The sequence below is a fragment of the Colobus angolensis genome, unplaced genomic scaffold, assembly GCF_000951035.1.
Source record: "Colobus angolensis palliatus isolate OR3802 unplaced genomic scaffold, Cang.pa_1.0 Scaffold394, whole genome shotgun sequence".
Classification (NCBI taxonomy): Eukaryota; Metazoa; Chordata; class Mammalia; order Primates; family Cercopithecidae; genus Colobus; species Colobus angolensis.
In genome coordinates, this window is record NW_012117310.1 from 1,964,241 (window position 1) to 1,989,163 (window position 24,923).

Genomic DNA, 24,923 nt, shown 5'->3' on the forward strand with positions numbered 1-24,923 from the left:
CGGATCCTCGCCTGGCTGCAGCGGCAGCAGCCCCAGTGCTGCCCCTGTGGGGCGCCCCTTCCCCGCTCCGCCGCGCACTGTTGTCATGGAGGAACCAAGATGGCGGCTCTGGCCTACAACCTGGGCAAGCGGGAGATCAACCACTACTTCAGCGTGAGGAGCGCCAAGGTGCTGGCGCTGGTGGCTGTGCTGCTGCTCGTAGCGTGCCACCTCGCCTCCCGCCGCTACCGAGGTGAGCGGGCCCTCCCCCCTGCCCGGGCAGGCCGTGGGGGAGGCGGCGACACGGCGACTGGAGGCCGCCCCCCTCGCCCAACACACGCCCACGCGGCCTCCCGCCCGCCCGGCTCGCGGGGGAGGCAGTTCCCCCACGTGCCCCCAGGTGTCCCCAGCAGCGGGCCGGCGCCCCAGGCCAACTGACTGGACCCCAGTGTTGCCCACCACAGGACAATGGCTGGTGGTTCTGGGCCCCCCGAGCCTCCCGCGCTGGGGTCGGGGACGCCAACCCTGGGCCTGGCCCAAGGTGTTGCCGGGGTCCGGCTCCTGAGCGGTCTGGGCTGGGGGAGACGCGCCAGACCAGGGGCTCGCGTGCAGGAGGTCTGACAGGCGGCCCTTGGGGGCAGCGCGGGGCGCATGTAGCCCAAGGCCGCCTTACAAGGGGCACCGCTGCCAGGAGTGGGGTCTCAGGTCCTGCCACTTAAGAGTCCGGCTCTTTAGCCTTTGTTTAATTTTGCCTCTGCCCTGTAACACCCAGTCTGGGCTGTTGGACAGGGCAAGGGCCGCCCCCATGTTCTTTTGCCAAAAGGGCGACAGCTGGCAAAAGATGCCTGTGGCCAAATGGAAGAGGTGCCACCCAGCTTTTGTGATACAGAAACGTTTAAAGACTTCGGAGTGCGCACTTTTTACAAAGTAAAGGCACTGGAGCAGATTCTTGGAAGGAAGTTATGGGTTGACAGGCATAAAGGTGGGCAGTTGAAAGCAAATTGTAAGCAGTTTGAAAGCAGGCCTTGGCCATGGGTTTTGAAATTGGTGTAAAGGGGAAAAGGAAATATGACCTTATTTCAGAACGAATTATCTTTCAGTAATCAAGGGATATTTACTTGTCCTTGTTGATTGATTGTTTTTTTCCTCTGTAAAAAGGCACTAAGAGAGAGGCTGACAGGCAGAGGGAAATTAATGATGACAGGATCTTTTATTTTTGGCTCTTAATACTATCAGAGCCGTTATCTGGACAGCTCTTGGTGACTGTGAGAGTAATCAGTCAAGATGTAATGTGTAATGGACAGGTGCAAATTAACGCTGTGCACGTTTAACTTTACACCTACTTTGGCAAAATATCCATAAACGGGGTGCTGGAGTCTGAGCTGTAGTCTCATCCCAGGAGATCTTTCAAGGTGTAGGGCATTTTGGTCAGTTTTGCTGCTTTATTTCTTCCAACTCCTGAGAATGAAAAATCTTATACTCTAGAGCCATACTGGGTGAACAGCTTTTAATATACTAAATTGATAAAAATATGTAGATTCTTTATAACCTTTTGGCCTCTCTCCAGCTCTCTCCAGATTACAGCCATATGACCTGGCAAGGCCTTGGTTCATCTACAATCATGTAAAACTAGCAATGTTGATGCATTGATTTGTGGTAGTTTTGAGGAAATACTTCTTTTAACTCCTATTAATCATTTTATGCCAATTTGGTGTAAAATAACCATAATTTAATTCAATTTTGTGTATGTGATGGTAGTAGAGAGAAATTTTGTAACTACAGTACTATTGTCCTAAGATAAACATCTAGTCCCCTGCCTTTTGTTTTTTTGTGCTTTTTATCTTTTGATAAGCTTGGAATACTATGATTTTTAGATTATGGATTTCATCTTATCAAGATCTGTCATCAGGGAGAATAGAACGTCAGATGGGGACTTATGAGTCAGTGTAGCAATCTAGGATTGTTTGTAAAGCCTTCTCCAGAAGTAAGTCATCAGTTTCCATAGGTACTTCAGTGCCTTGAGTGTGAAGCAGTACACCTGGTGTGTGTACTTGCCCAGACTGAATGTCAGTAATTTGAACTGAAGACTTTGGGAAAAATAAACATCTTACTAGGAACATCTTAGCCATCCTCATGCTTTGGCAGTATCAAACTGAGTCAGGTGCAATGCCCTTCACACAAAGATAATCGTACATTTGACTCACATTATAACTCTTTAGGACAGAGGTGGCCAATCTTTTGGCTTCCATCGGCCACACTGGAAGAAGAATTGTCTTTGGGCCACACGTAAAATTAACACTAATGATAGCTGATGAGCTTAAAAAAAAATTGCAGAAACATCTTGTATTGTTTTAAGAAAGTTTACGAATTCAGGCTACATTCAAAGCCATCCTGGGCCGCCAGCAGCCGAGGCCATGGCTTGGAAAATCTTGCTTTAGAATGAGAAAGGATCTTACATCAGATGAAGGGGATTAGGCTGTGTATTTGGATTTTGAATGTGAGTGTGCTCAGGCAAAGTAGAGTGAATGCAGTTTGGATATACATATTCAGTATCTCTTGCTTTACAAACTGCCGAAAGTAAAAGAAAGAATTACCCACTACAGAAAGTAAAGCTTGGCAAATACTGTGTGCTAACATTGAGCGCTTATATGTCAGGGACTGTTCTACTAAAGGTTTTACATGTTTTAACTCATTTTGTCTTTATAACCATTCTATGAGGTAGATACAATTACCATATTTCACTCCCCCCTACTATTTTTAACATCTCTGTAATCAGGGCGAGTCTTTAAAATTTTGATTGCATGTCAAAGTTTAATTGGTAACATTTTTTTCTTACTATGACATAAAATAATCATGTGTCTTATAATCAATGGTCTTAGATTCAGTGAATTACAAAATTATTTCCATTTTAAATATGAAGCATGACAGATTAAATGAATCGCCTAAGGATACACAATGACTGAGCTAGGATTTAGATCCCAGTTAGTCTGTCTCATGCCTTATTGTCTTTCTCAGAGCTTCTTAGACAGTGGGGAGTATAGAAAATAGAGGGAGAAAGCATTTTCCAGGGAAGCATGGGTTAAACAACTTAGAAACAGTAATTCAGGCTGGGCACAGTGGCTCACGCCTGTAATCCCAGCACTTTGGGAGGCTGAGGCAGGTGGAACTCCTGAGGTCAGGAGTTCAAGACCAGCCTGGCCAACATGGTGAAACCCCCTCTCTACTAAAAATACAAAAATTAGCCGGGTGTGGTGGCGGGCACCTGTAATCCCAGCTACTCAGGAGGCTGAGGCAGGAGAATCACTTGAACCCAGGAGGTGGAGGTTGCAGTGAGCCAAGATCGCATTCCAGCGTGGGCAACAGGGCAAGACTCTGTCTCAAAATAATAATAATAATAATAATAATAATAATTCAACTTCGTTGTACCAGCTAAGAGTTTTTCTAAATTTTTTTTTCCCAGTCAGGAGGTAATTTTATAAAAGTTGTTTGTGTAAAGCTTCAAAATCTGACCTGAGCCTACTTTTTGTTACCTGTGTTTTTTCGTTATTTTCCCCAAATTTCGAGTTCACAATCTGAATGTGCTTTGCCCATTCACATCTCACAGTTATCTGATTTTCTCTGCCTGCAGTGACTTCTCTCTTGAAAGAAAGTGTACGTTTTTCCTTCAAGGCTTGGTTCAAATGTCACCCCCACAGCAGTAGGAATTAGCAGTTCAGTTCTGCCAGCAACTTACACTTACTTATTGTGTTGTATTGCAATAATTGGTATCTGCCTACCCACACAGACTGTTGAGCTTCCAAGAGTATCTTACTCATCTTTAAATCTTTAAATCATCAGAGCCTAACACACAATAGGAAATCCTTAAATAACTGTGCATAAATAGATTCCAAAGTCCTTATTTCCTTTTATGTTCTTTTCTGGCTTTAATTGAATTTCATGTTCTAATCTCAATTTTAGAAAGTAGGCTTTATAAAATTATTAATATTATTTTCACATAATAGAATGACATTTTGAAAGTAATTACTGTCTTTACTTTTTCCAAATGTTATCAATTTCCAACATTATGAATCTCAAAATGTCCATTATTAGTTTGATTACAGGTTAAAAACGTCGTTTCTGTGACAAATGGGCAGTATCTGTAGCTTTAAGGATAGTTCCAATCTGGATAAATTTTAATTTTTTAAATTGATAAAGTTAACTTCGAATGCCTTAATTTTTTTGAAATCAATTTTTTTTTTTTTTTAATCACTAAGCATGTTAAATGCCAATGCTAAATGATATTTGATGTTCTGGAGAAAAGTAAGTTGAAAGCTTCAGAAATTAAAGGAAGAAAGCAGCAGCTCTGGGTCTCTTAGCTTTTTCTTTCTTTGTGAGAAAGATCCTGATCTTTATGATACCACTTGTAATGAGACACTTCTTGGTTGTCTAAAAATAAATTTTAATGGTGATTTTCAGCACAGACTAACGTGTAACTTGCTGTATCTTAGGCAAACAAAATATTCTGTGGACTATACTGTAAACTTCATGATCTGATATTTTAATGGTTAGTAGTAGGAAACACACAGTTTTAGCAGAATGATTCAGTGTAAATTTAGGTGCAGTGTGCCAGAGATAATCTCTTCAAAGGAAAACATAAGTTGAGGTTTATATGGGCCATCAGATGTTTTCTTTAGTTGTTATATTTTATTTTTCAGTTTGTTTTTGTTTGCTTGCTTTTAAAAGTATTTTTCTATCACAGAAAAATCATGCATAAAATTCTGAGATTGTAGATTGACAAACCAGAATGCTTATACTTAAGATAATAGATATAAAGAGGAAGACAGCTATTCATCCAGATAATCTTGGTGTTGGAGATAGCTGAAGTAGATAATTCTGTCTCTTTAGTTTCTTTGTATGTGTGTGTGTGTGTTTCTTGCTTGATTTTTCTGAGCGCTTGGCAACATTTATCTCACATTAGTTGTATTAAAATAGCTATCAAAATACTAGACAATTGAAAATAACTGAAGTTTTGTTTTGTTTTGTCTTTGGTAAATTTGGAATGGAAAATATGTGCCAACAGATATTTATATATAGTGTAAATATTAAAAAGGTGGCACATATATTAAGATATAGATTTACATTTAGTGATTTGATTTTTAAAAATTTCCTTCCTGAGAAAAGATAACTTGTTTTAGAGTATGAAATTTTATGGAGTTTTTTCTGGATCACATTAATTTATTTTAATCAGGTTATAATAATAGTAGCAATTTATTATTACTACTATTTTTATTTTGCTGACACACAAAAAAGTCATTCTCTTCTTGCTTTTTTTGGTCGTCTACTTAGCAATCCTTTGTATTAGATTCTGTTAAGATAACTGGTACAGTTAAGATTCTGTTAAGATAACAGTTCCTGTCTTTTGACTGGACCCCAGCTGATATGATACAGACACATATGGATTAATTTCAGATACAAGTCTTGTAAAAAACATCTTTGCATTATGAAATGTGTTAAGTCATCATCAACTAGCATTCATTAGCAAAGTAAGAATTTCTTCCCTGGAAAGCTCAGTATTCTCTAAAATGCTGTGTTTATAATGCCTGTGGGTTAGTGACAACTTCAAATCTTATTTTGCTGTGGTTTTTTGTTTTGTTTTGTTTTGTTTTGACACCGGTTCATCAGATTAGAACTATTGTTTTCCATCAGCTCAACAACTGATTAGCAAGATGTGGGTAGTAGTATTGACTGGAGGCAAAAAAAGTTGTTTGCATTTTAGACACGTTTTCTGGGGAGAAAAGACTGGTTGTTTTGAGATACTGGTATGGTGTTTCCATTCTCTATAAAAACATGTTGGTAACCCACATAGATGCATAATCCCAGACACTGAAGTTTGATTAAGGTGTGTTTCTGTCTAGGCTTTTAATTAAAAGACAAAAGGCAAGTAACAACACCCCCCTCCCCCCAAAAAAGGGGAGGGGAGAAAGAAAACAGAAAAGAAGAAGAAGAAAACCTTAAAGGATTAACACTTAATTATTTACAACTTACAGCTTTTTTAAAAAATAGAAGTGTTGCTAACTTTTAACTTGGTTTAGTAGATTTAAAGAGAAATGCTATAAATGTGGAATTTTGGCCTTAATTTTAAACATTTACTAAAGGTTTTAATAAGATTTTACTATGTGGCCATTATAAAAGAGTACTACAAAATTGCTATTTGTAGGAAAATAACTTGTGTGTTTCTACAGTTCTGTTTTTACTCATCCTTAGTTATTTATATAGCTTAATTTTGTTTTTTAGAACTAGAATTAGTTTTTAATAATGGGGAAAATGAAGAACTAATTATTTGTAGTTTACTTAGAGACAGGTTATTAAAAAAATCTTTGAAATACAAAAAAAACCTGCTCAGGCTGCATATATAGTTAACATAAATTTAGTAATTGATATCCTGCTTTCCTTAACCAGTTTCCCATCAATAAGATAGTGCAACATTTTAACTTTTCCTTCTTGTTCTACTTTAGAATTTATGACATAAGAAACAGCAACACTTTCAATATTTATTCATACTTGTCTTACATTTGTGTCATCTTTTGTCTATATTTTGGCTAAATAATGAGTAACTAGATTGAGAAAAGAGATGTGTTCTTCTACTTTAAATATCTTTGTGTCTTCCTTATCTCTACCCTGAAAAGCTCAATATCCTTTTGGTTCTGCAGTATTCTTCCTCCCAGACTCCTTAGCCTGACCTTAATTAAATGTCAAGTATAACTTGCTATTGACTATTAATAAAGAACTGGAGATTAAATAATATTTTATTATATCCCCATAATTAACCTAAACATCTCATTCTGCCCCCCCACAAACCCCCATCATTTGACATGTTTGAGCTTAAATGCTTCCAAACTCTCTTTTAACCCCTTTGGTCATGTATATTTAGCTAATGTACAGTAAAATGTCTAAAAGTGTAGAGCGACTCTTTGCCTCGGTTTACCTGGGACTGAGGAGTTCCCTAGTTATGGAACTTTCTGTTTAAAACTACGTCTCCAGGTATGCTGATGCACTATGTATTATAGTAGTTGAGTAGTTGAATAGGAAGTCATTTCCAAAGTCTTGTCTTTTATCCCTTAAACTTTTTTTTTTTTTAATTAAATCAGATAGAGTCTTGCTCTGTCACCCAGGCTGGAATGCAGTGACATGCTCTTGGCTCACTGCAACCTCTGCCTCCCGGATTCAAGCAATTCTTATGCCTCAGCCTCCCGAGTAGCTGGGACTACAGACGTGTGCCACCACATCTGGCCAATTTTTGTATTTTTAGTAGAAATGGGGTTTCACCATGTTGGCCAGGCTGGTCTTGAACTCTTGACCTTGAGTGATGTGCCCACCTAGGCCTCCCAAAGTGCTGGGATTACAGGTGTGAGCCACCGCGCCTGGCCTCCCTTAAACTTTTCTTTCTCAGCTAGAAGTAGGAGTGATATTCAGATGTAAAGGCTAATTTAAGGTTGAGATGATGTCCCGGGAAAGAAAACCTGAAGCAGAAGGAACTGCCAAAGCAGGGAACGTATCATTTAGGAGTTAGGTGAAGTATAAGCCATCAGTGGCTCTTGTCCTCTTGAATATTAATGTATTAATATTTACCATGTTTCTCGTGAATGGGAAATATGAACCTGGATGGTATTGTGAAACATAGAAAACTCTACTTTTTGATTTCAAGGAACTTATATAGGGTCAAGATAGCTGATGCGTAAAATTTTAACTATTGTTTACAACACTGTTGTGTTTAACTGTTTTAGGCAATGATTCATGTGAATACCTTCTCTCAAGTGGCAGATTTCTTGGAGAGAAAGTTTGGCAACCTCACAGCTGTATGATGCATAAATACAAAATCAGGTAACATTTCTTCATTTTGTTGTTTTACGTTTTAGGATGGGTCTTAATATGTAGTGGAGAGGGGTTGATGAAGCAGTACTTTTCTTCTCTATGCTGGGTAGAGACTTGCTGACTGTGTGTAGGGCTGATTGCAAATGAAGATTTCCCTGCCCCCTAAAGTTTTAGGGAAAGGCTTTGGCCAATGTGCTTTATCTCAGGTGAGAGATAACTAGGCCTAAGGCAATAATCCTTGAGCAAAAGACTCTTGCTCTGGCACCTGGATACCTATCTTAATGGAGTTATTCTAAGGATTAAGAGATAGTAGATATAAAGCACCTAATACAGTTAGAATACATCTTAAACATGTAATGAATCGAGCTATTACAGAGTTAACTGGTCATAGGTACATGGAGTGGTAAGTTAAACAAACCTGGCCACCGGCTTATAAAGCAATATAATGGTATGTGTAACAATCCAGTACAACTTTCTTCAAAAACCATGTGCTTTGAAATGCCAATATGGCTGATTTTACTTATTTTAATTAATTTTTCTTTGTTGCTTTCAGTGAAGCAAAGAACTGCCTTGTAGATAAACATATTGCATTTATTGGAGATTCCAGAATTCGTCAATTGTTTTATTCTTTTGTAAAAATAATTAATCCCCAATTCAAAGAAGAAGGAAATAAGGTAAAACTTGTCTATTCCCTTCTGTAGAGTTGTTTTAGAAGTTAACCAACTGAATAGTTATAGGAGGAATGTGTCTCTCCAAATTGAGTAGGAGCTGAAAAACTTTTACTTTGATTTTCAGAAAGGTTGGGGAAAAAGAGGGATGACTTGCTTTAATGAGGAAGATGAGAAAAAGAAGTGGTGGCTAAGACATTGGCAAACTTTTTATTATAATAACCTAAACTTTTAGTTTTCAGAAGTAATAAATTCTTACCATGGAAAAACTTTTAAATTTCCTTAGAAAGAAGACAAAGAGAAAATATCACCCCTTATTCTCCTGTTAGTATTTTTCCATACTTCTTTTTACTCATCTCTTTTTTTAAAAAAGAATACAGTAATCTTTTAATATGTGCAATTTTATATCTTCCGTTTTTTCTTCACCACTTATTCATCATTATATAATCAATTTAAGTATCTTCTTAATGACAACATATTATTGAGTGGATATAACATAATTTTATATAATTTCCCACTTTTTAAAGCTTTTTGTAGTTTTCTAATTTTTTGCAGTTAAAAAAGACATTTTAAATTACTTCTTTATGTGAAAACTTTGCTTTTTAAATTATTTCCTTAGGGTGGAATCTCTAAAATTCAAATATTAGGTTAAATAACATGAACATTTAAAAATTATTAATTATGCTGCAAAATTCTTTCAGTTTATACTAATTAGCAATGTATTTTGGGGCCTAATTTTCTGCAAACTTTCTGGCATTGGGTGATCATGCTATAAATTAAAACAGCAATGCAGTAGATTTCTGTTACTGATTTTGTTAGAAAATTTCTCATTTAAAAATAACTTTGAAAACTAACAAGGATTAATTTCTTTCTATAGATTAATTAGTTCATTATTTTTTGGTGAATTATCTCATATCCTCTGTTTATACCTTTATAAGTGATCTCAGATTCTAATCATTGTCTTCAAATACCATGTGATTGCGAGAGGGGAATAGCAAAGGGGGAAAAGTAGAGTACAAGAAAGTAGAGTACAAGAGTAGAGGGGAGTAGCTCATGAATTTATGAAAATCTGCCTGTGGTAAAGAGTTGAAAACTTAGAGGCTTCATAGCTAAGTAGTTTTTAACATAGTGATGATGATACCAGGTCCTGAATCTTTAGCAGCTATTCCATGTGAGAATGAGAATAATGGAAACAAACGATACAGTCAACTTTTCATTTTATTTGCGATCTGTGTTTTCCATTTGCATTTATACATATGAAATTATAGAGAAGACCCAAAACTATTTAACATGAAATTATTACAATTTAAAGTGAAAATGTTTAATAAACTTTTATTTTTAATAGAGATGAGGTCTCACTATGTTGCCCAAGCGTTCTTAAACTTCTGAGCTCAAGCAGTTCTTCCACCTTGACCTCCCAAAGTGCTGGAATTACAGGCATGAGCCACTGTGCCTGCCCAGCCTTTAGTAAATTTTTGAAAAGTAGAGAGATTTCTGATTACTATGAAGGTTTTAATATTTCTTGGTTTAAACTTGCATGACTTTCTAAAAATTCGAATACTCCATTTGACAACAGGTAGTTGAAAAAAGCTATAATGGTTTAGTCTGCAGCCAAAAGTAGATACAGTATGGTACATTGTTCCTGAGCCCCAGTTACAACACTTAGGTTTCCAGTTTTTATAGTCTAGGATGCCCAGTTATCCCAAGATTATCAAATGAGATATCAGACAAGATTAATTTATATGCATTTAAAAAGAAACTATAAAGATAGTGTGTCCCAGTCTTAAAGAGACAGTTTTCAAGAAAATATTTAATTCAAGCTGCTAGTGGAGCATTTGCCAAATTATATGTTACCTTGTCTCTGCACACCTTGAGGACAGAAATTACATATCATCGTTATTATTTTTAAATATATTTCTTGTACCTAGCATAATCTGGCATATTATAAAAGCTTATTAATTTTATTTAAAGCCTGGTATGGGTATGTCTGGGTAGAATAGGAATATTGAAGATAATTCTTTGTTTGAATTTGATTTCTTTTCTGTATTGAGGCAAATTTTTAAAAAAAGAGACCTTAGAGGTGAATTTTTTCAAATTATGCTTTGTGGGAAACTAGTTCTGTGAGAAGCTTTGGTCAAATGAATTTGGGCAGAGCTAGATATCGTATCTCCCTCTTAGATAGTTTTAATTTAGGCTGGGATATTAAAAACTTGAGAAGTCTTATAATAAAGAAATCCATTTTGTGTTGCTTCCAGCCATAGGGCTGGCTGGATACTCTGGGGGCTCCTTGTATATCAAACCAGCTGGAGCCTAGGTTTAAAAAAATACTGTCGATGGGCTGGGTGTGGTGGCTCATGCCTGTAATCCCAACACTTTGGGAAGCTGAAGTGGTCGGATCACAAGGTCGAGATGGAGACCATCCTGGCCAACATAGTGAAACCCCATCTCTCCTAAAAATACAAAAATTAGGCTGGCCGTGGTGGCTCATGCCTGTAATCCCAGCACTTTGGGATGCCGAGGCGGATGGATCAACTGAGGTCAGGAGATCGAGGCCATCCTGGCCAACATGGTGTTACCCCATGTCTACTAAAATGCAAAAAATTAGCTGAGTGTGGTGGCATGTGCCTGCAGTCCCAGCTACTAGGGAGGCTGAGGCAGGAGAGTCACTTGAACCCAGGAGGTGGAGGTTGCAGTGTGCTGAGATCATGCCACTGCACTCCAGCCTGGTGACAGAGTGAGACTCTTGTCTCAAAAGAAAAAAAAAAAAAGAATAGTAGCATTAAAGTTGGGAAAGTAAGTTTTAACCTAGAATTGTATACCTGGAATTAAAATTTCTGTGTTCTTGAGATGTATTATAGGACATTCTCAGATATATGAAAATAATGAGGGTTTACTATAAAATAGACTTAACACTAAAGGAATTTCTGAAGGATAAACATCAGGAATGAGGGAAATCTTCAGAAAAAAATTATCTGAAATATAAGAAGCAATGGTTTAAGAAAATAGTAAACATGTATATAAATCTCAACAATGTATAAAATAATAATATCTTTTGCACTTAGTGAAAAGACAGAACTAAAGAACTGGCTAATAATAGCATATATATCAAGGGTAAATGATCACAAACTGTTCTAATGTACTCTATATTCTCTAAAATATTGTTTTTTTAAAAAACTTAAGTTAAAGATGCACAGTAAAACTTCAAGAATAAGGACCGAAAGAATAGAATTAGGCTGTATACATTTCAACCAGAAGAGTAAAAAAATTAAGCAAAAACCAAACTCATCTAATTCCAAATATGTATTTTATACACATGCATACACATGCATATACCATACACATACATATGATATACATACACACACATATTTATATGTCTATGTAAAAAGCTGTTTTTACATATATTATACATATATGAAAAAGCTACATATATGTGGCAGGAATAGAAATTAAAAAGTGAGATGATAAAGCTGGGCGCTGTGGCTCACACCTGTAATTCCAGCACTTTGGGAGGCCGAGGTGGGTGGATCATGAGGGCAGGAGATCAAGACCATCCTGGCTAACACAGTGAAACCCTGTCTCTACTAAAAACACAAAAAATTAGCTTACATGATGGTGGGCGCCTGTAGTCCCAGCTACTCGGGAGGCTGAGGCAGGACAATGGCGTGAACCCTGGGAGACAGAGCTTGCAGTGAGCTGAAATCGCTGGAGTGCAGCTTGGGTGACAGAGTGAGACTCCATCTCAAAAAAAAAAAAAAAGCAAAAAAGTGAGATGGTAAAAACATTTATAGTCAGAATACATGCAAGTAGCCTAAACTTGTGAGCTAAACACAGATTTTTCAGATTGCTCCTAAAGAGAACTTTCTGCTGGTTAAAAAGACATACTTAAAATAAAAAGGACATGAAAAGGTTTTAATTAAAAATGAAAAAGGATTCACCAGATAAATACTAAAGAAAGTTAAGTCATATTAGTATAAGATAAATAGATTTTAAGGCAAAAGCATTTTCAGAGATACAGAAAGTCACTTTCTAATGACAAAGAATTCAGATAACTAAGATTTTAAACTTGTAGGCATCTAATAAATTAGCCTTAAAATTTATAAAGCAAAACTATAACTGCAAGGAGAAATTGGCAAATTCTCACTCATAGTGGGAGAATTGCATACTGCTCTCAATGATAGAACAAGCAGATAAAACTAGTAAACATACAGTAGACCATTAACATGCTTGATTCTATAACCTTATAGCTCAATAATTTAGAAAATACACTTTACAATCAGGGAATATGTTTGTTTCAAGCACGCATGGAACTTTTGAATTATTTTTATTTTTATTTTTACTTTTTTTTGAGATGGAGTCTTGCTCTGTTGCCCAGGCTGGAGTGCAGTGTTGCAGTCTCAGCTCACTGCAAGCTCTACCTCCCGGGTTCACGCTGTTCTCCTGCCTCTGCCTCCCCAGTAGCTGGAACTATGGGTGCCCGCCACCACGCCCAGATAATTTTGTTTTTGTGTTTTTAGTAGAGACAGGGTTTCACCGTGTTAGCCAGGATGGTCTCGATCTCCTGACCTTGTGATCTGCCCGCCTCGGCCTCCCAAAGTGCTGGGATTACAGATGTGAGCCACTGCACCTGGCCAACTGTTTGATTTTTAATATGGATTACACCATTAAGCAAATTCCAACAATATCAGAGAATTAGTGTCATTCTTTCTTTAAGTTACTTTATATCAAACTTAACCTGGTAAAAATTCTAGAAGCCTACAGTAAATGTTCTTAATGGTGAAATGTCAGACATATTTCCATTAAAATCAGGAAAAAGACAAGGATGTTCATTACTGCTGCTTCTGTTCAACATTGTATTAGAGATTCTAGCCAAAAAAGATAATCTAAAGATGGAAAGAAATAAACTAAAGATTGGAAAGAAATAAACTAAAGATTGGAAAGAAATAAATTTAGGAGTTCATATGATACAATTCTCTACATAGAAAATCCCAAAGAATTTATAGAAAATTTACTAGAAGTAATAAAGATTTTAACAAGGTAGCTGATTATAAGATGTACATACAAAAATTGTGATACCTCAACAAAGCTGTTAAAAATTAACACATATCTACATGCCAGCAAAGTAAAGTTCTAAAGGCTTTTAAAATATATCATGTGCAATGGTAACAGCAACTATATGTTACATAGGAATAAACAGCAAATGTGGAAGATCTGTACGCAGAAAAGCCATAAAAATTTGTTGGAAGACAGTTCCAAATGACATAATTAGATGGAATATAATATACTGTTTCCTTGGATGGGAAGACTCAGTATTGTAAAGATGTCAGTTATTGCCAAACTGATCTGTAAGTTCAGTGTAATTCCAATAAAATCCTAACAGAATTTGTTGTGGAACTTTACTAATGGATTCTAAATTTTTTATAGAAGGGCAGCAGACCAAGAATAACCACAAGAAATCTGAAGAACAAGGTGGAAAGGATTTGTTCTACAATATCAAGATTTAATTTTACCTTGTAGTAATTAAAACAATGTGGTATTGGTGTAGAGTTAAACAAAGGAACCATTAGAATAAAATATAGAGCTCTAAAATAGAAACTTCCATATAAAATGACTTTAAAAGTAACAGAAATGCCATAGAAGATCCCTGGGGAAAGGAAGGTCTATTCAGTTAATGGTGCTAAGGCAATTAGCACATGGAAAAAGTTGAAATTGGATTCCTGCCTCACACCATTGAGTAAAATCGTTTCTAGATGGATGAGTTTAAACTTAAATATGAAAGTAAAAAATTTGAAACCTTTAGAAATAGAAATAAAATGTAGGAGAATATCTTCATTATCTCAAGGTAGGGAAACATCTCTTACATAAGAAACAAAAAAGTGCTAACTAAGAAATAAAAGATAAATTCACATACCTTAAGATAAAGAGTATCTATTCACCAAAAGATACCTTAAAGAAAAAAGATAAGCTACAAATTGAGAAAAGATAATTTACAACATACATTCAAGAAATATCAGAAACTGCAAATTAATGAAAAAGATAACCCAGTGGACAGAAGGTGGGCATCAGGGAGTATGGCCAGGCATTTTACTGAAGTGGAAGTGAGGTTTTTTTTTTTAATACCTACTGTAATGGCAGAAATTAAATCTGACGATGGCAAGAAATATGAAAACAGACCAGATGTATTAGGCTGTGTACCAGTAGATGTCTTATAAACTGCTAGTGAGAGTGTAAATTGTTATAAATACTCCAGAAAATAATTTGCATTATCATTTGATGGTGAACATTTTTATGGCTTATGGATCTATGGAACAATTAGGGAAATTCTTATTTTGTTAAGAGACATATCCAAGAAGATAACAATTAGTGCTTTTTATAATCTAGATAGTAATGTATTGTATCAGTTGACCTGTACTCTACAAAAATAGTAAATACGATACTTGATATTAATAAAAATAGTATTGATAAAATAAACTGATACGTACAAATTTTTAAAGGCTAGGGAATGTTCCAGGTTATATGAGATTAAGAGATGTGAAAACTAAATGTAACACGATTTTAATGGGATTGTAGATTAAAATATAAGAGCTATAGAAAGGATATTCTTGGGAAATAGGAAAAAATTGAATATGGACTATATATTAAATGAGATAATATTTTTTCAATGTCAAATTCCTTATGTAAGAGAGTGTTCTTAGGGGTATGTACTTAAAGAGAATATGCTTAAGTATTTAAGGGTGAAATGTTATGACTTCTATAATGAACTTTCACATAGTTCAGCAAAGGAGAAAAACTATAGAATATATATGTATGGAGAGGAAGAAAGGTGAAGCTGGTATAGGAAATGTTAACAATTGATAAAAGGTTTTGGGCATTCATTTAATTCTGTCAGCTTTGCTGTAAGATTGAAACTTTTTAAAATTAAAAGTTGGAGAGAAAACTGACAAAATTAATATATCACTTAAAGATGCATATTTATGTGACAAAAACTATAGAAAGTTTTTAAAAACAAAGTATAAACACACAATTCAGGAGAGTGGTTTACTTTGGGTGAAGCAGGGAGTTAAGATAGGGAAAGGACCACATAGGTGGTTCAGTGTGTTGGCAATGCTCTGATTTGTATCATGGATTCATGAGTATTTATTTAGTTCTACTGTGCTTTGTGATTTTCATATATGTGACTTTTTTGTATCTATCAAACGTTATATTAAAAAAGGAAAAAGAGATCGAGTTGCATTAACTACTCTATGCAAAGTAAGACAGAGAAAGTTCATGACATTATTTTTCTGAGGACACATTTTTAAAAGTTTGAAGATGCGGAAGAAGGAGGAAAACACCTGTGTGATTTTGTTTGACCCAGTATATCCCAGATTTATTTGACCAAAGAAACTTACCTTAAAGTTTCATTGAATTAATAGTCTCAAGACTCCTTTTGGAAAGTAATGTTTTAGAAGTACCAACAAGAACCTAAAAAGTTAACCTGTTGATAGAACAAATTTTGTTTCATGGAGATTTCAGTATAAATACTATTTGTCTGTTTGAATTAATGAAAACATTTCAATTTTGATTTTAGCAGGAGAATTAGTTTCTTACTGACCACCCTTACCCTTTCCCACCTAGGATTTCTAATTCTGAAAGGAATGCCATTCTTTATGTAGAACATTTGGTTATAAGAAGTTGTAGTGTTCACATTTCATTTTTTTTTCTACAAATGGACTATTTATATGCTGTTTTCAGAGTGAAACCTACAATAACCTAGAGTCATGTTCATCCATTCCTGTCAGTCAGGGCCTATACTAGTACACTGGTGAGAATGGACTAGGTGTTGCTACACCAACAAACCGCTCTAATATCTTAACAAAACAGAAGTTCTTGCTTAGCGTTGTGTGTCCTAGGTGGGCTGGCGAGAGGCTTTGCTCCACATAGTCATTTAGCCGTTCCTACTATTGGAATTTTTACTGTCTTCTAAAGTACCTTGGAACATTCGGCTTCCCTAGTCTGTGTATCAGTTAAGTTAGAGACCAGAGAATTGCCTTGGGAAATTCAGCCTGGAAGTGGTGTATGTCACATATATCCACATTGCATTAGCCAAAACTAGCCTTGTGGCTCTGCCTAACCCGAAGGGACTCAGGAAATGAAGGGAAGCAGTCCATTTCTGAGACAAATAGTAATACAAGTGCTGGGCACAGTGGCATATGCCTTATAATCCCAGCACTTTGGGAGGCTGAGGTGGGTGGATCACTTGATCCCAGGAGTTCGAGACCAGCTGGACAACATGGCAAAACCCCGTCGCTACAAAAAATATTTTAAAAAAATTAGCCAAGCATGGTGGCATGCACCTGTGGTCCTAGCTACTTGGGAGGCTGAGGTGAGAGGATTGCTTGAGCCCGGGAGGCGGAGGTTGCAATGAGCCAAGATCGCACCTCTGTACTACATCCCAGGCAACAGAGTGAGACTCTGTCTCAAAATAGCAAACAAAAAACAAATCAAACAAAAAATAGTAATACTGGGGACTAAATGGGAATCCTGGCAATCTTGGCAAAAAGGTAATTTATATAGATATGTTTATGTATTTGCTTGTTTGCTGTTGAAATTTTATCTTTGAACTGTATCTTAGATCTTGAAAATCACATGTAGACAATTTAGCTAATGTCACTTATTTTGTTATGTTCTATCTCGGTTTTTTCCCCTTTGGGTAGAATTTTTAGATAATTGAGATTTGGTGCTTAAAAATAAATCAACAAAAATATGCATAAAAATAAATCAAAGCAGCTAAAAGGGGCATTAGTTATATAAATTTTATCTATACATTAATGTTTCTCTGTCTCCTTTTATGGCAGCATGAAAATATTCCTTTTGAAGACAAGACTGCATCAGTTAAAGTGGTAAGTTCATGTAATAGTAAGCTAGATGTTACAATGTTGAAACTATATTCTTTGGTTAATTGAACATATTAAGTGTATTTCAGTGTATTCTTGAGAGTAGATAAGAGTATTAGGATAGTGGAGTAAAAGTTTGTGTGAGTTGTTTTATGTAATGGTCTCAAAATTTTATTAGGAACAAATAATCTTGCACATGAATTCAAAACTAGTATGTGTTCTGGATTAATGTCCATAAAAGAATATATGTGAATTTTCTGAATTCCCAATCAGTGAGAATTCAGTGAGGATCAAGACAAAAATGGCCTTGACCTAATGAAGATTGCAGATTTTTATAGTTCTCTACATGCAAATACAAGTGGGACAAGGATGGCAGAAAAGAAAAAGAGGGGCAATGGGAATGTACAGAGCAAGGAATTGAAAGTTGTTTTCCTCCCTGCAGAAGTGATATTTTAACTGAACCTTCAAAAATAAGTAAGAGTTAGGCAGGCTCAGTGGAAGAGTTTGGGAGCATTATGGACAGAAGGAATAGTATGTGCAAAATCCTAGAGAAAAAGGAGAACATAGAGCATTCCAGGAGCTGACTGAGTACCAAAAGGGAGAGCAAGGGTACAAGTAGCCAGAGACAAAGGCTGAAGAGACAGGTGGAGATCCTGAACCTTGTTAGCAATTTATAGTATTTTAGATTTTATTCTGAGGGCAGTAGAAAGTCTCTGAATACTTAAGCAGGGGCGTGGCAAGATCAGATTTAAGTTTTTAAAAGATTGCTCTGGCTAAAATGTGGACAGTAGGTTAGGGGAAGACAGAAGTGGATTCAAGGAGAACTATTGTAAGACTCTTGCCAAATTAAGATAGGAATTGAAGATGTGTTGGACAAGGTAGTGTTTTTACTTTTAAGTACTCTATAAGAGAATGTTAATGTTTATTCTGAATGGTGGAATTAAGAGTTTCTTTGACTTTGTCTTCTCATATTTCTCTTTTAGGATTTTCTGTGGCATCCTGAAGTTAATGGTTCTATGAAACAGTGTATCAAAGTGTGGACTGAGGTCTGTATTTAAAAATCCTAGAGCTTTTTTTTTTTTTTTAAGCAACCAAATTTTAAAAGCCCGCAAGCATATATTTCTTCCCTTTACTCACTTGTCCCACTATATTTTATACCTGCCTTCTTGATAGCAACTAAGCTGTGCTGCACTGATTTTAGCACTTTATTGAGAAGAGAACGTGTTGATCCAATATCTCTGCCCCATTATCACCATTCTAACCATAAAGCAGATTATGTTTATACCAGACTTTCCATATTTAAAGTCTTCTGTTACTGCTCTAGTTCAGCTGATTCAAACCCAGGTAATCTTCCCAGCACAGCGTATGTTCTCTTGTGCATTTTTCTGTTTTCTCCTTCAAAGTCATGCCCAGATTCTTCAGGAAACTTTTGTTTATTTGTTTTTATAGCCTTTTTTTTCCTTTTATTATTATATTTGTGACCCAGCAGGCAAGACTAATATGTTTTAGCTCATCATGTTTGGAGATAAATTAGATGTAAAGGTAAGCATGCTATTAACCTCAGAAAACTCCTAAGTTCTCATAAGTCCATTTTACAATCTGTGTAGTAGTTTCCATACAGCCTTTTGTCAGTCCTTTAATTAAACCTGTATTCTTTCCCAGAGACATTTGTATTTTAGATGGATAAAACAATATTTAATTTTATTGACCTTGTTTTGTTTAATTAATTTCCCTGCAACAGTTTTTTGGTTTGGGATTTTTTTTCTTCACAATAAATATTGAGTATTACAACCACATCATACAATAAATAGGCTTTTGTAGGATCTTGTGGGAACCTAGCTACCATTTCTAACCTTGTTTCTTTGAGCAAATGTTTTCCAAAAAGCAAACATGTAGACAGCTTCTGGAATTCAAATTTCTGGTAAATTGAGGTCTACAGTGCATTTTGGTTTTGTCGATTTGTTTTTAATGTCCGTAAGTGTAGAATACTGTTCCGTGTATATTTGAAATGATTTAAGCATATGGTTCATATTTGTGCTGGACTGAAAATATATTTATTAAAGTAGTAGAAATTCACAGTTAAACATTAATACACTACAATTTGTAAATCCTGCAAGATCACATAAAATCTTTATAGGTTATTTACTAACCTGGAGATATATTACATATCCAAAATTTCAATTCTCATACATTTGTTAAAGCTAGTTTTTGGAGCCTTAGATTCTGTTGTAAAACTCGTTATGGTTGTTGAGAAAAAGGAAATATTTTATTTAGGTAGATGACCACATGGTCACCTGAGATTGATTAGTTGATGGTTTTCATTCACCGAGGAGTATGTGTGGATGTATGTATTTACTTTTTACTATTTCCGTAATAAATTGCTAGATCCTGAGGATTTAGAGACCCACATTTTTGTTGTTAGTGTACTATTGCCAGCTTTGTGCTGAGTAATAGTAATGTGGCTGGGAATTAGCTGCAGTCTCAGCCTTCAAGGAATTTGCAGTCTAGTAGATGGTGACTTACTGATGAATAACGACAAAAGAAGGCAAAAACTAACACAGAATTGAGTTCAAAGGATTATGGAAGCACCATGGATAGAGACACTTAGGATAGGAGGTGATGAGAGCATTGGTAATTATCGAAGAACATTTTATAGAGGAGATAATATTTGAGAACTATGAGTTAGGAAGAAGATACACTTATTAATTAGAATAGCGTTGTAGAAGCCTATAGGCGTAAAAGCAAAGTTGAATTGAGAGAACTCTAAGTAGATTGTTATTCCACAGATATTTCTATATTCTAGGCACTAAGCTAGACACTGTTGATATATTGGTTAACATTATAGAGATCTTCTCCTCAAAGAGCTAGATGAATAACACATATACTTAAGCAATGTGACAAGTGCTAAAATAGGAAATGTAAAGGGCACAAGAAACAGGATTACAGAGGATAGACCATAAGTGTAATTTTTTTTAAGTTTTCAAAATTAGTTTTCAGATAAAGTGGTCATGAAGGTGAGTGTGGGGAACGAGAAGTGGGGTTATTTCCTGCGGAGGAAACAGCGTGTGCAGTGATGCTGAAGATGGAGTATAGCCTATTCAGGGACTCTCCAGCAGTTTTAGTGGAGCTGACATACAAAATGCTTCTTTATGTGTGTTGGTTTTGGTTGTTCTTTTCATATGCTTCATTTTACAGGGAGTTGACAAGAGATGAGGAAGCAGGTACTACATTATGAATGATATCCTAAGCCATATTGGGAGAGTGGATTTATTTTATCTGTTTTTTAACTACTTCTAAATACTTCAGGGTGTATTTCCTGAAAATAAGTACATTGAATTGAATTGAAGTGGAGAACCATTGAAAGTTTTAAACAGGAGAATGATGTGATATAGTGGAAGAGTGGAAGGAAATTAGGCTGACTTGTAAAGAAACTGGCAGTTGAGATGTAATTCTGTAAGTGAATGGAAGTCATTAAGTCTGAGCTATTGGATGGATTTTGGGAGTCTTGGTATGGGGATTGAGATGATATTTGAAGTTACTTGAATGGAAGAAATTGAATAGGCAGAGAATTTAGAGATTCAAGAGGAGAGGGCTTATGAGGAATGGAATTATCAAGGAGATTCCGAGAAGTGGCAGTAAAAGGAGTAGGAAGAAAACCAAGGGAGGAAGGACTGTAAAATCACATACAGGGGAGGTAAGGATTTTAAAAGATGGATAGTCACCAGTGTCACTTTCAAAACTTGCTAAGGTGGAATGAAGCTACAGCATTTGGCAATCCAGGGTTCATTAATGGGCTCATGGGACAGTTTTAATGGATAGTGAAGCCCAAATTCAAAGCATAAGTTGAGGCATAAATGAGAGATAAAGAAATTGGCATAGTGAGGGAAGTAATCTTTCAAGTAATCTGTTGGTTACAGGTGTGAGACAGGGTTGAAGGAAAACTTTTTGAGGATAAGGATGATTTAATACTTGCAGGTTAAGGGAAGGAAAGAGAGTGGAGGAGGAGGGCAAGATTGATACTATGAGAGTTGGAGGACATAATTCATGAATCATAGCTCCAGAAGTGAAAAGGGAGGGAATGTAGACAGAGGAAGGCATTAGCCGTTGAGAAGAATAGAGACATACTTTCTTTACTCTCTTGTCAGAGGAAGATAGCTGCGGGAATATAGAGAAGTTGTAAGAATGAAGGAAGGAAGGCAAGAGCACACTTGTCGGATGAATTTTATTTTCTCTACGAAGTTTGAGAATTAAACTTTATGCTGAGAAGGAGCGCAAGAGAGACTGTATATGGAATGTAAGGTTTGGGATAACCAGTGTAAGTTTTGGGAATGAGAAAGGCACCTAGAGATGAGGAAAAAATATTAAAAATTTTGTATTCACTAAAAATTCTTTAACAATGTAAAATGAAGCATGCTAAACTGGAAATGGTCATATATCTAAAAGAAAATGGATTTATTTTGTTATTTTTCTCTATTTTTGTAGTATTTTACACGAAGCCTTTATAGTGAAAAAGTAACTCATTTTTTACATCAATCAATTTTTTTTTATTAAATTTCATGCTTGTTTTAATTGTTTCTTGTGTGTATGATTGCAATATCAAGTCTTTGATGATTCAGAAGTCAGAAGACTTAAGTTCTGACTTACCTGGCAGGCCTCAGCAATATCCTATTAGCCATTCTGAGTCTGTATCTTTGTTTTATAAGAGATGTATAATATCATCTTGCCTGCCCCACAGGGTGGAAGGCAGGAATCTATATTACAATGAGATAAGAGAATGTACTTAGTAAGTTACTAAGTACTATATACTTGTTAGGCTATATATAACATATAGTTACCTACAAATATAATCGTACTATAATATACTATTGCTATATATTATAAATGGCATACAGTAGTCCCCATTTATCCATGGTTAGTATGTTCCAAGACCCCAGCATGTGCCGAAACTATAGATGGTACCAAACCCTATGTGTACAATGTTTTTTCCTATACATACAAATGCATGATGAAGTTTAATGTATAAATTAGGCATAGTAAGAGGTTAACAGCAATAACTAATAATAAAATAGAACAATTATAACAGTATCTCAGCATTACTATTTTTGAGCTTTGGGGTCATTATTGAGTAAAATAGGGGTTACTTTAACACAAAGATTGTGATGCTGTGACAGTTGGTTTGACAACTGAGATGGCTACTAAGTGACTAATGGGCAGGTAGCATACAGTGTGATACTCTGGACAAAGGGAGGATTCACATCCCAGGAGGGACAGTGCAGGATAGCATGAGACTTTATCATGTTACTCAGAATGGCACATAATTTAAAACTTTGGAATTATTTATTTCTGGAAGTTTCTATTTAATGTTTTTGGACTTCAGTTGACTACGGGTAACTGAAACCGTGGACACTGAAATAATATGTAAGGGAGGGAGCTACTCTAATTTGCGTTTGGCAAAGGTTTTTAGGGATCTCTACTTGTGTTTTTCTGCATGTGGTCTTTAATAATTATTGGTTTATTTTGTTAAATACACATTGGATTTCACTTTCCCAGAAGATTGTTTTGGCACTGACCTTGTATTTTATTTAACACTTACGCTATGTACCCTTTAGGCTTCCGTGATTACCTTTTAATTGACTGACATAATACACTAGTGCTTTACTCTAAGCATTTTACTCAGAGTTCAGAATAGTATTAGGTCGTGTTAGATTTCAATGGTGCTTTTTTTTAAGAACATCAAAGAATTAACCATCCAAATTTCTGTCATCCTGTATGTATATGTAGCCTTACAAGATTTTAGGCATTGGATATCTGTCTTGTTATAACAATAATAAGTGGTAATAATAACAAGAAATTCTAAAAACTTAGAATGAATTTAGAAGGAATTACATTTTAAGGAAAAAAAATTAAATGATGTGTTATTTGTATTAATTCCCTGAACTGGATATAATACTATGATAAAGATTTTTCTTCCTTTAGGATTCCATTGCAAAACCACATGTGATTGTAGCAGGAGCTGCCACAGTAAGTTATTATCTGTATTCTTAATGATTTTGTTTCACGTTTAAGACCATGCTAAGAAAAAGTTAATTTGTATTCAGAATTCTTGATTGTACCTAAATTTTTAATTCTTACTTCTATTATGATTAGATTGTTGAATTTTAATAAGATTGGAATGAACTTAGGAAACTTACTGTTACATATCAGTATTTTTTATATCTAAAATTGTATTCTTCTTCCATGTTATGCATTGAAAGTATAGTTTTATAACAGCTTTTTCTAATTGCCTTCATGTATTTCATGAAATAATTTGACTGAATTTTATTCTAATATTAAATAAAATGAGAAATAGCTAAAATAATAACACTTGTTACAATAGGTCAATTATATACTTTAATTGTTTATGATAAATGCTACATTAATGGATAATATATACTTCTTTTTAGTGGTCCATCAAGATTCACAATGGTAGCAGTGAAGCGCTTTCTCAATATAAAATGAACATTACCTCCATAGCACCACTTTTAGAAAAATTGGCAAAGACTAGTGATGTTTATTGGGTCTTACAAGGTAAGGAATGAGTAATGAAAAAACGTCATTTTGTGTATATTTTGAAGCATGGGTTTTTATTATCTTCTGTTTCAAGAAGCAGAATTACTGCTTTATGTGAGTTAATTTTGAAACAAGATTTGCAAGATTAGAGTACACTTGAGTTATTTGCTCTCCTTTTTCAAATGTAAGGAACAAATTAATAAAAGTAGGTGAAAAATAAGCAATATCCTCCAAGGAACCTTAGCAGAATGGCTATAGAATGTATAACAAAAAGATAAGTCCTAAAGGCAAATGAGATGTGGTCTCTCTGACTTTTTTTCTTACAAAACATATTTATTGTGATTGGGAAATATATAGAAAAAATATGATCTATTTCATAATTTTTTTTTTTTTTTTTTTTTTTGAGACAGGGTCTCGCTCTCTTTCCCAGGTTGGAGTGCAGTGGCACGATCTTGGCTCACTGCAACCTCCGCCTCCCAGGCTCAAGCAATCCTCCCGCCTCAGTCTCCCGAATAGCTGGGACTACAGGTGTGCACCACCACACCCAGCTAATTTTTTGCATGTTTGGTAGAGACGGGGTTTTGCCATGTTTCGTAACATTAAAGTCATTAGAAGTAAATATACTTCACCCTGCTTCATAATATTAAAGTCATTAGAAGTAAATATACTTTTTTAGCAAGCAAAGGGTTTCTGAAAAAATAAAAATAATTAAATAAAATACACTTTTGAATTGACAGAATATGTTTAAATTTACACAGTCTAGTTTATGCTTGGTAATGAAATTCTTAGTAGACATTAGGATAACTCATTTTAGGAATTTATTGAATGTTATTTAATGCCTAGCACAATATGAAATGTCATGGATGTTTTAGCAATTCATGCTTTTAGTCAGGAATTCTTATTATTTCCAAGTTGAATGTCAAAATGAAAGGAATAAGAAAAATGGTAGTGATGATCTGTTCCATAATTCCTATTTTATTCACAGACTCATTGTTAACCT

General features: G+C 35.5%; 1 protein-coding gene across 2 annotated transcripts in view; it reads left to right on the forward strand.

Annotated features, from left to right (window-relative positions):
* Positions 1-8: 8 nt before the first annotated feature.
* Positions 9-24,923, forward strand: part of CASD1 (CAS1 domain containing 1) — a 48,234-nt gene continuing 23,319 nt past the window's right edge. For both annotated transcript variants that reach the window (XM_011955083.1, XM_011955082.1), the window contains exons 1-7: positions 9-232; positions 7,743-7,839; positions 8,384-8,504; positions 17,336-17,380; positions 18,358-18,420; positions 23,351-23,395; positions 23,818-23,941. In XM_011955083.1, the coding sequence (XP_011810473.1) occupies positions 100-232; positions 7,743-7,839; positions 8,384-8,504; positions 17,336-17,380; positions 18,358-18,420; positions 23,351-23,395; positions 23,818-23,941 (628 nt within the window). In that variant the 5' untranslated portion in view covers positions 9-99. The remainder of the gene's footprint in view (positions 233-7,742; positions 7,840-8,383; positions 8,505-17,335; positions 17,381-18,357; positions 18,421-23,350; positions 23,396-23,817; positions 23,942-24,923) is intronic.